Genomic DNA, 14619 nt, shown 5'->3' with positions numbered 1-14619 from the left:
GGGTCGCCACACCCCTTATTAAGTTTACAGTTAATACAATACACAATTCATAATCGGTGCATAGATGTTGACGGGAAGAGATTAACTGTGTATAACTATTTACTGACGTAAGTACTGTCATTACCAAACTGCAGAATTAATTGCGACTCCTTCGAAATTTGTTCGAAATCAATAACAAACCTACCGGCATTTTGTCTGATGCCTGGAATTTCTGGCAAATCCGCCGTCTAGTTCGCCTTTCATTTCCTTCCCTTCATAATCATCTCGACAGGCTGGCTCGCCTCTACCTTTCAGGCGTGTTCTGCATCGACCACGTGGCATGGCTATTCAATTTAACATCGATCTGAAGCGCTAGCCAATACACCTTTAGTTCAACTGAGAAGATTGCACGTGCTCTCGATTTAATATAACGCTCGAGTGGTTCCCTGACGAATAGGCGTTTATCATTAATCTGTTATGTTTAGACAAGGAACTAGAAAACTGGATTACTTGACAACGACGATAGTTTATAGCTAACACACCTAGCAACGAGATAGCCATAAATTTCGGGAAAAATAAAAGCAATTATTTTTAGGCAAAATAATTTTTATTAGTTTTATAACTTTTAAAAGTATAACCTTTAAAAATAAACAAAATGTGTCACATTTGTATTTATTATCAATTTTCATTCACAATTTGGGACAAATCCTTCAGTAACACAGACATATAGATATAAAATGTATCTCGGGACATTAAGGAATATTGAAATATGGTTAAATTTAGATAAAAAAGTTGTGAAAACTTTCGTGTTAGATACATCTAAAATACATGCAGAACAATTAATTAATTTATCGAATTATGCAAAGGATTTGCTCTTTTAGAAAAACTTTTTTAGTGCTCTGCAGGGATACTTATGTTGTGAAGTTAAATTGTACCAAAGACAAACTTTAACAAAATTGAATTTGAACAGATTGTGAGAGGACATGATTTATAGCTTAAAAATGAATGAATTGCTGTTGACAAAATGCAGAAAAATAATGTAATTTCTAACCTTACATAACTCTGTCATTTACTCTCTTCACAGAAAAATAAACTTAGTCAAATAATTGACATTTGCTCATTTTAGGAAAGGTCTTTCTCTATCATAATCAGATATAAACTTTGAAGCATTTTTCATTTGTCAAATTTTAAGATCAATTAATTGATTTTCATGTTTATTTACATAAAATTTATAGGACTGCGGTCCAGTATAATCATTAATATTTGTGGGCAATTAATTTTCGATAATTTTGTGGCTATGCCAATTTATCTACCAAATAAAAACTCAAGGAATAAAATTCCCAATTTTGAAATTACAGTTACTTCCCATTACCTTATTCTGACATATTCCGCCACAGTGAAAAATTATAAAACTTTTCATCATTAAGATATTTGGGTATATCACAGGTTTACAATATCACATTTAAATAATAATAAATAATAATACAGACCCAAATGAATTGTAAAGGAATTAGAAAATATTTATACAGCATTTGGGTCAATAAACTTTGTACACCCAACAATTAAATGAAATTTATATTAATCAATATAACATAGCTGAGGCCATGCAAAGGTTTTTTATTGGGGTTTTGTCTTGCAATATTTTAGATAAGGGAAGTGGGGACATGAAAAAATAGCATTTTAAAAATCTTCTGAAGAAGTTAGACGTCTTTCTGTATGATATGCTGATTTTTTTGTTTGAAATTAACACATTAACACATTTTTGGGCTCAGATGCAGGGAAGAGAGCACGAAGTGGCTATAGACTAAGAAGAAGTTTTGGTTGCCTAAAATTTTAAAGTAAGGGGAAAAAATCTTAAAATGTGAACATACCAGACAGTGTTTATTAGAGCAAATAAATGGGAATAACACTGCTTTTGTTTTAAACTTTGATAAGGAAAAAATCTTAAAAATTATTGATTATAATTTTTCGTTATCAGTAATTATTGATCTAAGAACTTGATAAGAATGTCTATATAAATGTGGGGATAATCTTTACTGTAAAGAAATGAGGAAAAAATTGAATTGAAAACTGGATTTTGACACTTTTTAGCTTTTATGCAACAATATTTACATTCTCTATGGGATGATAAATGCTTTTGTAAGAAATATTGATTGGACTTTAATGCATTCTTTAAGCAGAATTTTAATGAATAATTGAAAAGAACAATTTTCCGAGTGGTTGTACACATGTAAGAATGAAAATGTTTCGAACATGGATAGATAGAAATATTCAATAAAGATTGGATTTTGCACAATAACGCTTGAAAGTTCATGATATTTTGATGTACATTTTTGTACTTATAAGAAAGAGTTTAGTAAAAAAGATCAGTACAAAGGATAAAAAGGACAGAATTTGCACTTTTACATGTCAGATGTATAGGATGTAGAAAACAGTTTTGAATTTTCTACAGGTTAAAAGTGTTGTATAAAGTGAAGTCTGGGTTTTTGTTTTGATTTGCTAAAAGGAGATAATTTGGATGGAAATTGTTCTGTATCTAACTACATTATGAATTAAAAAAAAAAAAGATTGGAAATGGTTAAACAGTTTTCTTTGAAATGTGATGTCCAACGTTTTCCTCTGTGTAACACTTTTACAATGGATCTATAAAAATCATAATAGATATTGTTGTCTAATTGTAATAGTTAATGGATTATTCGATAATAAAAGAATGTAAAATAGGTTTTTCCCAGGAAGTGAAACTCGGCACCGGCTCATTTACCTCCACAGAGCTTGAATAAATAAGTATATACAGAATTGGGAAATTGAAAATCTACGATTGTTATAAAAGCATGTTATCGATATAGTTTATAAATTTATGACGCCCATTGTTGACTTTGTCGTAAATTGACAAAATGTATCAATAAAATCTTATGCCAAGTGTTGAAATGGCCATATAAATCCATATGTGTTTAGATGTGTTAACCTGGAAAAGTTTATCATACTGGAAATGCGGAAAATCACACAATAACAGGCATTAAGTAGAAATGTTGTTATGACAGAAAGATGAGCTTGCATGTATAGCTATATAAGTACAAGATGTACATGTAGAACGTGGAAGTAACAATAGGATTATGGACAGCTTAGGACAACTGTCACACACATTAGAAAGGAATTACAACATATAATGTATACTTCCATAATTATAAAGTATTAAAGATCAAGTTTTGTGTCCCTGCTGTGGAGACAAGACGTTTTGGCTGAAAAATGGAAGTTAAGGTTCTTGTTTATGTTGAGAGGTCTTAATTCTCTAACAATATAGTAAAAAGATCAAAGATAAATGTGTTTTATAAAAGAGGATATAGAATGTACATGTAGTAAATATCTGAAGATCTGTAAGGCTACATGTAAAGTTCATGAACTAACTGTTAAAACAACAGTTTAACAAAAATTGATTAAATTATTTTGCAAAATATGTGTAATACTATCATATATAGGATTAAAATACATTGGAAGTACATGAAAAGTTAAGTGTGGATTGTAGAAAAGGGTGTATGTTGACTTTCTGAGTCACTATACTTGCTTAGACAGTTTAGTAGATAGTTAAGAATGTACCAGAAATGTTAATTGGGCTGTAAGAAATTTTGGGATATAAAAGGAAGTTCCATAGACGAATTCTTGGACATTTCAAGCATTACTTTCGTACTAGTTAAGTATGGGGATACATGTACTTAAATTTAACACAAATGCAACTGCGCTGTCGACTGATCTCAGAAAAACAGTTGAAAACAGTGTTGAATATACAGATGACACTCACTGACCATAGAGAAATGGCTAATGTTTTATTATAACAATCAGATTTGCTGCAGATACTTTTTGCAGCATATTATTTACATCTCTTTGAATTAAACAAATAAAGGGAGATAATAATTGCAATTGAAATGTGTTTTATATTTCACAAAGTTTTCATTGTGCATCACTTATTTACAAGAATTTGACATAAAAACTGATACTGTGAGGTAGGAATTTTAGTGATAATATGTTTTTTGTGCAATATGTTTACACATACTAATAAATACAAGCCGTATAAAAGATCTAGCATATGGAATATTGAAAATCACGTGTGTATGTTTTCCAACCATCAGGACTTTGTTGAAGAGCTTCAAGGGAAGGAAGAAGAAATGTCAAAGGTCATCAAGATGGCTGACAACTTCAAAGAAGAAGCACAGGTACGATATTTCTCATTTAGTTATTAAAAATGTTACAGTGAATAGTGTCAGATAGCGGGTGGCTATGTGCATCAGGCATGGTTCAACAAGGATGATCAGGACTTGTTTTGGATGCAACCATTATACAGCCACCACACTTCAGTCATTGTTGTCCGGCTGTAGCTGGCTTGGCCCTGGTCTGCAGGCATGCAGAATTGCTGGAAGTCTTTAGTGTAATACATACTTGTATCGATGGATTTCATTGGCAGATTGCACAGATCACCGCAACCACAGAATGTTTAAGGTCTGATATTCAAAATTGACCAGTTTAATACACAGACTTTAAAAAAGATTTTAAAAAAATGTTGAATTCCATATTTGTCTATACCAGCTTAATACTTAGGCAGTCTGAATTTTGAAAGAACATTAATGAATATGCTTTCAAATGCAAAAATGATACTTTATTGACCTTATAAGACAAACAGATTTGAAAAGATAGCGAAAAATACTTTTCTCTGATAGATGTTTGTGGGAAGAATGTTAATTTTAGTCAGCAAGTGAATATATTGACTTTTCATACATCAAAAGTATTGGAGGTTGGGCAATTTCCGCATTGGCTTTAATTAGGAATTTCTTGGTTAGCAGCCTTATTTGTGCTGCTAAGAATTTGCTAAAGTGAGTATTTGAGCTGCACCATGAGAAAACCAACATAGTGCATTTGTGACCAGCATAGATCCAGACCAGCCTGGGCATCTGCGCAGTCTGGTCAGGATCCATGCTGTTCGCTTTCAAAGCCTATTGCAATTAGAGCGAACAGCATGGATCCTGAACAGACTGCGCGGATACACAGGCTGGTCTGGATCCATACTGGTCGCAAATGCACTATGTTGCTTTTCACATGGTGTGGCTCATTTGTGTTTTAGGACATGATGCAGATCGATATTCATGAATATTTTGAATGTTTGATTGGCATAATTTGCAAATATCAGCACAAATAAAACCTTCACGAATATTACCCAGTTTACAGTATTTTACGTAACTGTTTTCAAGAAATAATTAGTATAGTTTGCAGTTTTGGTTTGCTCAGTCAAACACTCAAAATAATCATCCTTGTATATTTTTATAGGATTTCGAAAAAGAAGCTGAAAATTTCAAGAAGCGTCTGCAGTTTATGCCGCCGATCCAAGAAGAGGGAGATAACCAGGTCATAGATGATGAACTAGAGGCACTGGAAGCTAAATACAAGGACATTTCCCGCAAGTGTGCTAAACACTTGGAAAAACTCTCCGGTCTTGTAAAATACAAAAAGACATTTGATGACCTGAATGACAAACTTGCAAATGTTTATCCAACAATTGAGCAAGCTCTTACTAACATTGATGAAGAATCATTTGGTAAAAATCCAGATGAGGATAAGAAAAACTACGCACAACTTAAAGATCTGAAAGGTGATTTGATTGGTCAAGAGAGGAAATTGAAAGACTTTACAAATGCAGCAGATAAATTGGTTGCAGGTTTGAATGAAATGGGTATGAGACATAAAGCGGATGATGTAAAAAAGAAGGTAGAAGATACAAGAGAAAAACATGATCTTCTGAGTGAGGAAATTGCTGAAAAAGAACAACAGTTGGATACTGCAGTTTCTCAGCAACAGAGTGTGGTTAATAGATTAGAAGGTTTGAAAAACTGGGCAGCAGAAGCGGAAAATGTTCTAGACGAAAGACCTCTAATAAGTTTGGACAAAGACAAACTAAATCAACAGATACAGGATCAAAGAGTTCTGGCTGCAGAAATTGAAACAAATAAAGGATTGATTGAAAGATTGTCGCATGAAGCTGCAGGTACATCATCTGCTCAAGATGCTGAAGAAGCTTTAGCAGACTTAAGTGAGCTTCTAACTGAACTGGAACACAAGGCTGAAATACGAATGTATGAATTAGAAGAGGTTCTCTCAAGTATGAATGAGATTGAAGGAAATATGGTCAGTGTTGATGGATGGGTCACTGAAGCTATCAAATCTCTAAAAACTAAACCAAAAGGTATGTATGCCATAATGCCGTACAAAATGTCTATCACAGGTGCATAATTACAGTAATAGACCAATCATTCAAAGTGAGTGTGTGAGCAAACAGCTTGAAGTTCTGTGTTTGGAGCAAACATGGAAAATATAAGAAATATGGTAATTGTAATTTGTTTCTGCCAGCCCTGGTGCTGGTGCAATCAGTGCTTGAGTGAGTGATTCTTCACCATACATAGTCACTGCACACTATATGTAGACAAATATATCTTCTAAATATGCATCAGTGAAAGTTTTAAAAAAAAACCGAATAATATAATGGTATTTCCAGAGCTTTAACTTTTGCATAGAAATGTCCAAAACATTTGATAATGTTGTGTTTTGTATTTTGATTTTGATAGTGAAAATGGACAGGGATTGGAAAATACATTATTCATAATGCAGTTTACTTGTAGACAAATGGGACTAAAGATGCATTAATTGTGGAAATTATTCCATGTATCAAAGATCAGATTGAAATTATAGATCAAAGCTGTTACATGATCAAGACTTCTCCTCTTTAACCCTCCTGTAATTTGGGATTTCAGGTACTACACAGAAAGCTATGAAAGCCAAGGTGGACATGTTGTATGGAGAAAAGCGTGAAAAAGAGTTTGATATGGAGAATTTACGGAACACTTCTCGACGTTTGATGGATGATGACAGGGTCTGTGATCAGTTTGTGATGAAAGAAGGTCTTACAGAGGTTGAGGCTAAGTGGCATGAGTTGACAGAGTTGCTTGTTCAACAAGTGTCATTAGAGGTATGTTTACGGAAATTTTGAATATTTTATGTGGTGCTGGTAGTTTTTCAAGTGGTTTTAGATAAAAAGATTCAATTTGGTTTAGACAACAGATTCTATCATCTCTTAAACCTTAAATTGTGGTACTGGAAACAAAAAACAGTAGTACATATATGCACATTGGCACGTAGTCTCAAGCCCCACCAGGGTTTGAACCTGTAACAGTCAGGATGAGTAGTTTGCCCTGTTCAGTCAGTAGATAAAATGCAATACTATGAAGCAGGAGGTCTTGAGTTGGTATGTGGATCCCTGAATACAGTGTAGGTGGATCCCTGGGAACGTTACATGTGCTCAGTGACAGTCTGTTTGATTATGTTTGATGTCAGTCATTCTCAGTACGTGGGTCATGTGTTTGCAGTTGCTTTCAGAGAACAATGCAGTACTGGTGCAAATTCCAGGAATATTTTGGGTTCATTGACTGCGGTTTCATGATTGAAATAGTGAGACATGGCTTTTAACCAGTTTAGCAAACAGTGTGTACTATAAGTATGTGATTATCAATTAAAAGCTTTTTTTTGATTTCATTTTTGGCACATAGCCTTGTGATGGCACATTATTTCACATGTATAATAGCCTGTGCATACATTACTTAATGTTGCAAGTAAATACGAAGTTCATCAGATATCTTCATTGTGAAACTACAGATGCCTCAAAATACCCAATTTAATTTCAGGCCCTGACAGAGGTAGATGGTATGTTGAAATATCTAGACAAGGCAGAGAATGAAATCAATACTGCAGAACCTATCAGCATTGAGCCAGAAACACTTGGAGTACAGCTTAAAGAAAATGTGGTATGCTACTTTTAAAATTATATTTTTCATAATTCATGTGGGGCCTCCACAACAGAGTAGTTAAGGTTGCTGAGTTTTAATCACTTGCCCGGTTCAAACCTTACTAGGGGCATAGAAATCTTCATGTAAGAAAGCCAGCTGGCTTATGGAAGGTCAGTGGTTCTATCCATATGCCCGCCCAAACCTGAAACAAAGCCAAATGGGGCACCTAAGGTCTTCCTCTACCATGAAAAGCTGTGGGGTGACTTAAAACCCAACATGAATAAAAAAGGTAGAAAAAAATAATTCATATTTTCTGGTCTTCAGTGTTTCTGTATAGAGCATGGGCACTGCTAAGGAACTACCATTAGTGGAATCTTTTTGATGAATTTTGCAGTTTTTCTACTGTGAAAGTAATGTTTGGATTAAATTTCCTTAATTCTTGTCTGTCAGGTTCAAGCTCACTCACCAAATGGGGAGAGAAGCATACCCAACATAGCACTTACTCCCGCTGACCATTTCGGACCTTGGTTTCACTCTGCACTGCACATAATTCTGGCTGTTCTGATGTAATTATGGGCATTTTCTATGGTCTTGCCCTTTCAGCACTTGATTATACCTTGGTCAGCAGGTTAATATTTGTGGGAATTATTTATGAGGCTGTCTAATTCTGTTTGAGATTTTCCTTGGCATAACACTACATTCTTAATACTGTGTGAAAAATGTAAATCTAATAAGCCACATAACCAGTCATTTGGGACCTAACCCTTACCATGCTGGACACGATTTGTTTTGCCTTTGTGACCATTGTAGATAATGATCTGCACTGTCTGCTATTCAGCCAGTATCTTTTTGGTAAACATCCCTTTTAACATTTAATGGTACTGTCCAAATTGGAAGATGGACAAGTTCATTATAGATATTTAGCAGGGTAAGGGTTAACCAGTCATTTTGGACTTAAATATTGCAGCTACAGGGAAATGATCGCCAGATGTAGGGGAATCATTTTGTGAATTTCTTGGTTTACCATGTGTCAGTCCACAAAGTTATACCCCAGTTAACTGATTAATTTTCCAGCTTGCTAGACATTTTGAAATTGGTAATCTGTATGAATTCCTGCCCCATGTAATTGTCATTTTGGTCAGTACTACAAAAAATTATACCAACTACATTAAATGATTATAAATTATCAAAATTATCTAGTAGCTTTAATGTGGACAAAATTTTGGAGGTATTTGACATACTTCCATGTAGTCAGTACTTAGTCAAGATAATTATGAGCGCTACTGTACAAAAACCAAAGTTAGGGCTTTCCGACTGGTATGGATACGTGCAGTCAAATCTAGATCTATACTGCTCGCCTATCACTTGCATACAAGTGTTTAAATTGATAAATGAACCACATGGATGTGTGGACAAAAGAAGCGCATGGATGTGTGGACAAAGGAACAGTATAGATGTGCACTGATATGGATCCTTGCTTGTCGCAAAATCCTAACTTGGTTTTTACACAGCGGCACTCAGTTATGCTCTTATGCTAAATCATTAAATATTCATGTAATAGTAGCTCCCAGGAAATGATTTTACATCTTTCTGCTGAGTTATCATTGAGTTCTTGACCTCATTTTGTAGGCTACCTTGTATCAATTATTCAAGTTTTAGTGAACAGTATTGACTCTTTCCTTCATATTCTCCCTCAGAACATTTCGCAGCAATGGCTTTATATTTAAAATTACAGGTGATTATGTTCAGGAATATGCTTTCCTATTTCTTTGCCATGCACCTTTGCAAAGCAGGATTTTAGTTAAATAAAAAATTGTGTGAATATTGGTGCTTGAGTGGAAAATGGTGGGAACTTTGTATGGAATATTGTTGCTGGAATGGGCAGTTTATCTTGGAATATATTCTTGATTTATTACTTTAAAATATGTTGAATTTGGAAAACATCCATGCAAGCAATCTGTGTAACAAGTGAAATTTTGTATGTATGCTTTTGTTAGATCTTGTTTTAATTTAATGGTATAAAAGTTCTTTTTTTTATTTTGGTGAAAAGAAAACTCAGCTCAGTTTCATTCAGCCTTTTAATCTGTGGGAAGTGTTTAAAGCTTTTTTTGAGCTCCCTTTAATCAGTTTTAAGCTTAATTTATGTTTAAGGTCAGTTTTTGCCTGAATACAAAATGTATGATTAAGCACAGTTTTAATGAAAAACTTTTAAGCTCAGTTTTATTGGAATGTGTTTAAGCTCAGTTCCCTTGAATTAAATGTAAGCTCAGTTATGTTGTCACATGGGTAACCACAGTTCTGCTGCATTATAGTTATACTCAGCTCTGTTGTACATATGCAAGCCCAGTTCTGTTGAATTATTTTAAAAGCTCAGCTTCTAAAATATATTTAAGCTCAGTTCCATTGAATTATGTTTAAGCACAATTTTGTTGAAACATGTTATTCTTAGTTTTACTGGAATATGTTTCTTCCGCAAGAAGGGAGTAATGTTCAGTTTTGCTGGAAGAAATGAGTTCAGTGCTCCCAGACTTAATTCAAAATATGACATGAATTTCTTTAAAAAATTTAATTTAATTATATTTCAGTCATTCAATGCGGACCTGAATGAAAAGCGAAATGCAGTCAAAGATATCATTAACAAATGCAACAAAATGTTAAGAGAAACAACAAACGCACAGACAGATGAAATTAAAAGCCGACTGGAAAGCATCAAAGCTCAGGTTTGATATTTTCAATACTGTCATGGTACAGTTACTTTAAATATTTTATCACATGTTTGACATTCTTGGAGTGAAATAACACCACGTCATATATTTGTTATAACACAAGTCCAATAGCATTTTCATGTTGATGCCATATCAAGTATAGAAGTTCTTGGTTGAATTAATTTTGTCTATAATAGGTAAAGAAAGGAGAATTTTGATGTTTTAGCAAAAAAAAAATCAAAAAAAAAAATCTAGATTATGATAAAAGAACTGGTACATTTCTGTCTTTTCACATTGAATTTATAAAACTTTAGTAGGTTATAAGGTTTAAAATTTTACCTATCATTACCTTTCAGTACCAGTGTACCATGTTTTTAAGTGGGAAATGATCAACTGTCTGTATTATAGTGAAAAGACATACTTTTTAAACTGTAAAACACAATTTTATCCATCTGTCTATTCTTTTCTCTAGGCTGACATAGTATGCCACCTGAGTGCAGACAGATTGCAGCAGTTGGAGGCAGCGTTACCTCTGGCGACATCTTTCAGTGAGAGTCATGCTGAGGTTGCTGGCTGGCTGGATGAGATGGAAGCAGAGTTGAAGGCTCAAGGATCACCTGGTGATACATTGGAACAAGTCAAGAAACAGTATGAAAATCTTAAGGTAAGATACACTGGAACAAGTCAATCCGTATGATAATCTCAAGGTAACATTTTAAGTTCTAGAACAGTAACTAGGAACAGTGATCAAGCTAACTGGCCGCCTTTAAATAACTGAAATACTTCTACAAATGGTGTTAAACTCTCTCTCAGCAAATAGAAATTGAATCCAGGCCCTCTCAAAATAGTGGATGAGGTGGATGGGGATGGCAGTTAGGGAAAGGTAAAGGTAATGATTTTCTGGAGCAGAATAAACGGAAAAACCTTGTAATCTAAAAGGAAGTATTAGAAAAAGATTGGAAATCAAAGAAATTGTAAATGTTCATGATTAACGTAAAGATTTTTTTTGAAACGCCAAAAAAAAACAGGTATGAAAATCAGATCAGTACTAATACAGTTTCATTTCTTTCTACAGACTACCCAGCAGATAATTGAAGACAGAAAACCATTTATTGATGATTTGAATGCCACTGGTTTAGAGCTGATGGAGCTATGCGGAGACAGTGATGCTGGAGATATACAGACCAAACTTGTCAACGTGAATGAAAGGTTTGAGAAATTGAAACATGAGGCGAGGGGAAAACTCAGAGAAATGGCCGACACTAGACAGAATATGACCCAGGAGGTAAGAGGAGATTGAAGATTGGGTATTTTCACATTATTTGTTTTCATGGTTTGATCATCAACGGTCATATTTCATGTTTAAAATGTTATAAGATTTCTCTATTTGGGATTTAAGGATCTCACTGGCTGATGGATTAATGTCCCTGTCTTTGACACACAATGCTACTCATTTTTACCAGTTAATCCCTGACTGAGTCATGAGAAGGTCATCTAGATGGCTTATGGGAAGTCAATGGATCTACCCAGATGTCCATCTGCATTTGAAATAAAAAATAAAAGTGTACATAAGGCCTGATTTCACCATTCAAAGTATCAAACATGCCATATGATTTGAATTGTGATGGTTTAACTTGAATCCAAACCAGAAAAAGAAACAAGGGTACTAAAATATACTAAAACATGGCTAGCAAGAACTCAGATGCCATCTGTTACTTAACCTTTAACTTGTTGGCGGCAAGTGGTTATGCGTTTGTGACCATTGCAGACCAAGGTCAGCCTGCATGTCCATGCTGTTCAGTCAGTAAATATTCAGTGAACACTGCTTTGAATTCAAATTGAATGATGGACCAGAACATTTTAGAAATTTAGCGGGGTGAAGGTTAAATTGTTTCCTTATGTATTCCTATTGAGTACTGTCAAACCATTAATTTTCCATACTGATTTAAGTTGTAGATGGCAAGTTTTATTAGCTCGACTATTCATAGAATAGTGAGCTATTGCACTCGCCCATGCGTCGGCGTCGGCGTCGGCGTCTGCGTCCGCGTCCCGATTTTGGTTAAGGTTTTGTATGTAAGCTGGTATCTCAGTAACCACTTGTGGGAATGGATTGAAACTTCACACACTTATTGACTGTGACAAACTGACTTACATTGCACAGGTTCCATAACTCTATTTTGCTTTTTTACAAAATTATGCCCCTTTTTCGACTTAGAAATTTTTGGTTAAGGTTTTGTATGTAAGCTGGTAACTCAGTAACCAGTTGTGGGAATGGATTGAAACTTCACACACTTATTCACTGTGATGAACTGATCTACATTGCACAGGTTCCATAACTCTATTTTGCTTTTTTACAAAATTATGCCCCTTTTTCGACTTAGAAATTTTTGGTTAAAGTTTTGTATGTAAGCTGGTATCTCAGTAGTTACTAATGGGAATGGATTGAAACTTCACATACTTGTTCACTATCATGATTTGACATGCACTAAGCAAGTCCCATAACTCTACTCTCTTTTTTTTCAAAATTATGCCCCTTTTTCGACTTAGCAGTTTTTGGTTAAATTTTTGTATGTAATCTGATATCTCAGTATCCACTAATTGGAATGGATTGAAACTTCACACACTTGTTCACTGTCATGATCTAACATGCACTGTGAAGGTCCCATAACTCTACTTGGCATTTTTACAAAATTATGCCCCTTTGACTTAGCACTTTTTTGTTAAGTTTTTGTATGTAAGCTGGTATCTCAGTATCCACAAATTGGAAAGGATTGAAACTTCACACACTTGTTCACTGTCATGATATGACATGCAGTACAGAGGTTCAATACCTCTACTTTGCATTTTACAAAATTATACCCCTTTTTCAACTTGTATTCATTCAATTGACAAGGCTGTTGAATAGTCGAGCGTTGCTGTCCTCCGACAGCTCTTGTTTTTTTTTTGCAGTAAAATATAATTGAGCAATGATTTCTTATTTTTATAGGTATCTGATGGATTGGATAACTTGTTGGAGGATCTTTCAAGTTTGAACAGAATCATTGTAAATGCTGACCCAATACCAGCCAGTCCTGACAAACTGAAGGATGACATTGAAGAAAATAAGGTATACAATCAGGTTTTTAAGTAAGTTTAGATAAAAACAATGGAATGCTGAGGTAAATTTGTTGATTGAACATGGAAAAGTATTAAATAAAAGTTATATACGATAGACACATTCATATTTGTCTGTTTTGTTGGGATTACTAGCATTGATACACTTATCTCTTCTAGATTTTGGTTTGACAGGGTTGCCTTGGTCTTATAAAAAATCGAGGAAATTTGATTTTTTTTTTCAGGTCAGTAAATTGTGAGGGAATTTTGAAAATTGGTCAGTGAAAAATGAAATTTCAGGACCATCGGGGAAAAGTAATTGAGAGCTAGTTTCCCTCAGCCAGATACAGATGTTTAAGTTCTGTTTGAAATGATAATTGAAACATTGATGTTTGTAATTAAAAAAAAAAATGAGGAGACTGGCAGAATAGGGTGGTATTGGTCAGTGGAAATCATGATTTAGTCAGGGAAAAGTCAGGAAATTTTATATGTCCTTTCAGGCGGCAACACTGTTTGACCTGTTAATTTGATTAAAATAAACTTACTGTCTTAGGGTAAATGAAACAATGCTAAAAATGTTAAACCAAACCAGTCTCAATCATAAGCAACTGTTTTGAATGGCGTAGAGAAAATGTATATGGTTCTACTATACAAACTTATGCTATATTTCACCTATTAGGTAATAATGGAAGAGCTAGAGAGAAGTAGACCACATATACAGAAAGCAATAGAAATGGCCAAGAAAGTTGTAGCTCAAGGCAATGAAGATGAAATTGAAGGTAAAGTTTCTAGCTAGTGGCTAGCTTTTACTTTTAAATCAGAAATTTTCATGAGGAATTTATTATACCTCCAGATACTAGGGGCTATACTGGATTCTGGTCCATACATTGGACCATCTGTATGTTGGTCTGTTTGTCTGTAGACAGAATTTGTGTGGGATATTTCTCGGCAATTATTTGCAGATTTTCATCAAACCTGGTAATTATTATCAGTTCCAAGCCTAGTTGTGCATGTGCGAAGCG

General features: G+C 34.3%; 1 protein-coding gene across 11 annotated transcripts in view; it reads left to right on the top strand.

Annotated features, from left to right (window-relative positions):
* LOC123537945 (dystonin-like) overlaps positions 1-14619 on the top strand; it is a 145713-nt gene that overhangs the window by 64760 nt on the left and 66334 nt on the right. For all 11 annotated transcript variants that reach the window (XM_053530506.1, XM_053530502.1, XM_053530499.1 and 8 more), the window contains 9 exons: positions 4104-4187; positions 5293-6205; positions 6771-6985; positions 7698-7817; positions 10385-10519; positions 10977-11168; positions 11580-11789; positions 13491-13610; positions 14277-14376. In XM_053530506.1, the coding sequence (XP_053386481.1) occupies positions 4104-4187; positions 5293-6205; positions 6771-6985; positions 7698-7817; positions 10385-10519; positions 10977-11168; positions 11580-11789; positions 13491-13610; positions 14277-14376 (2089 nt within the window). The remainder of the gene's footprint in view (positions 1-4103; positions 4188-5292; positions 6206-6770; positions 6986-7697; positions 7818-10384; positions 10520-10976; positions 11169-11579; positions 11790-13490; positions 13611-14276; positions 14377-14619) is intronic.

The sequence above is a fragment of the Mercenaria mercenaria genome, chromosome 18 (genome assembly GCF_021730395.1).
Source record: "Mercenaria mercenaria strain notata chromosome 18, MADL_Memer_1, whole genome shotgun sequence".
NCBI classification, from domain to species: Eukaryota; Metazoa; Mollusca; class Bivalvia; order Venerida; family Veneridae; genus Mercenaria; species Mercenaria mercenaria.
Note: the sequence above shows the minus strand (reverse complement) of the source record. Positions and strands in the feature narration are given on the sequence as shown.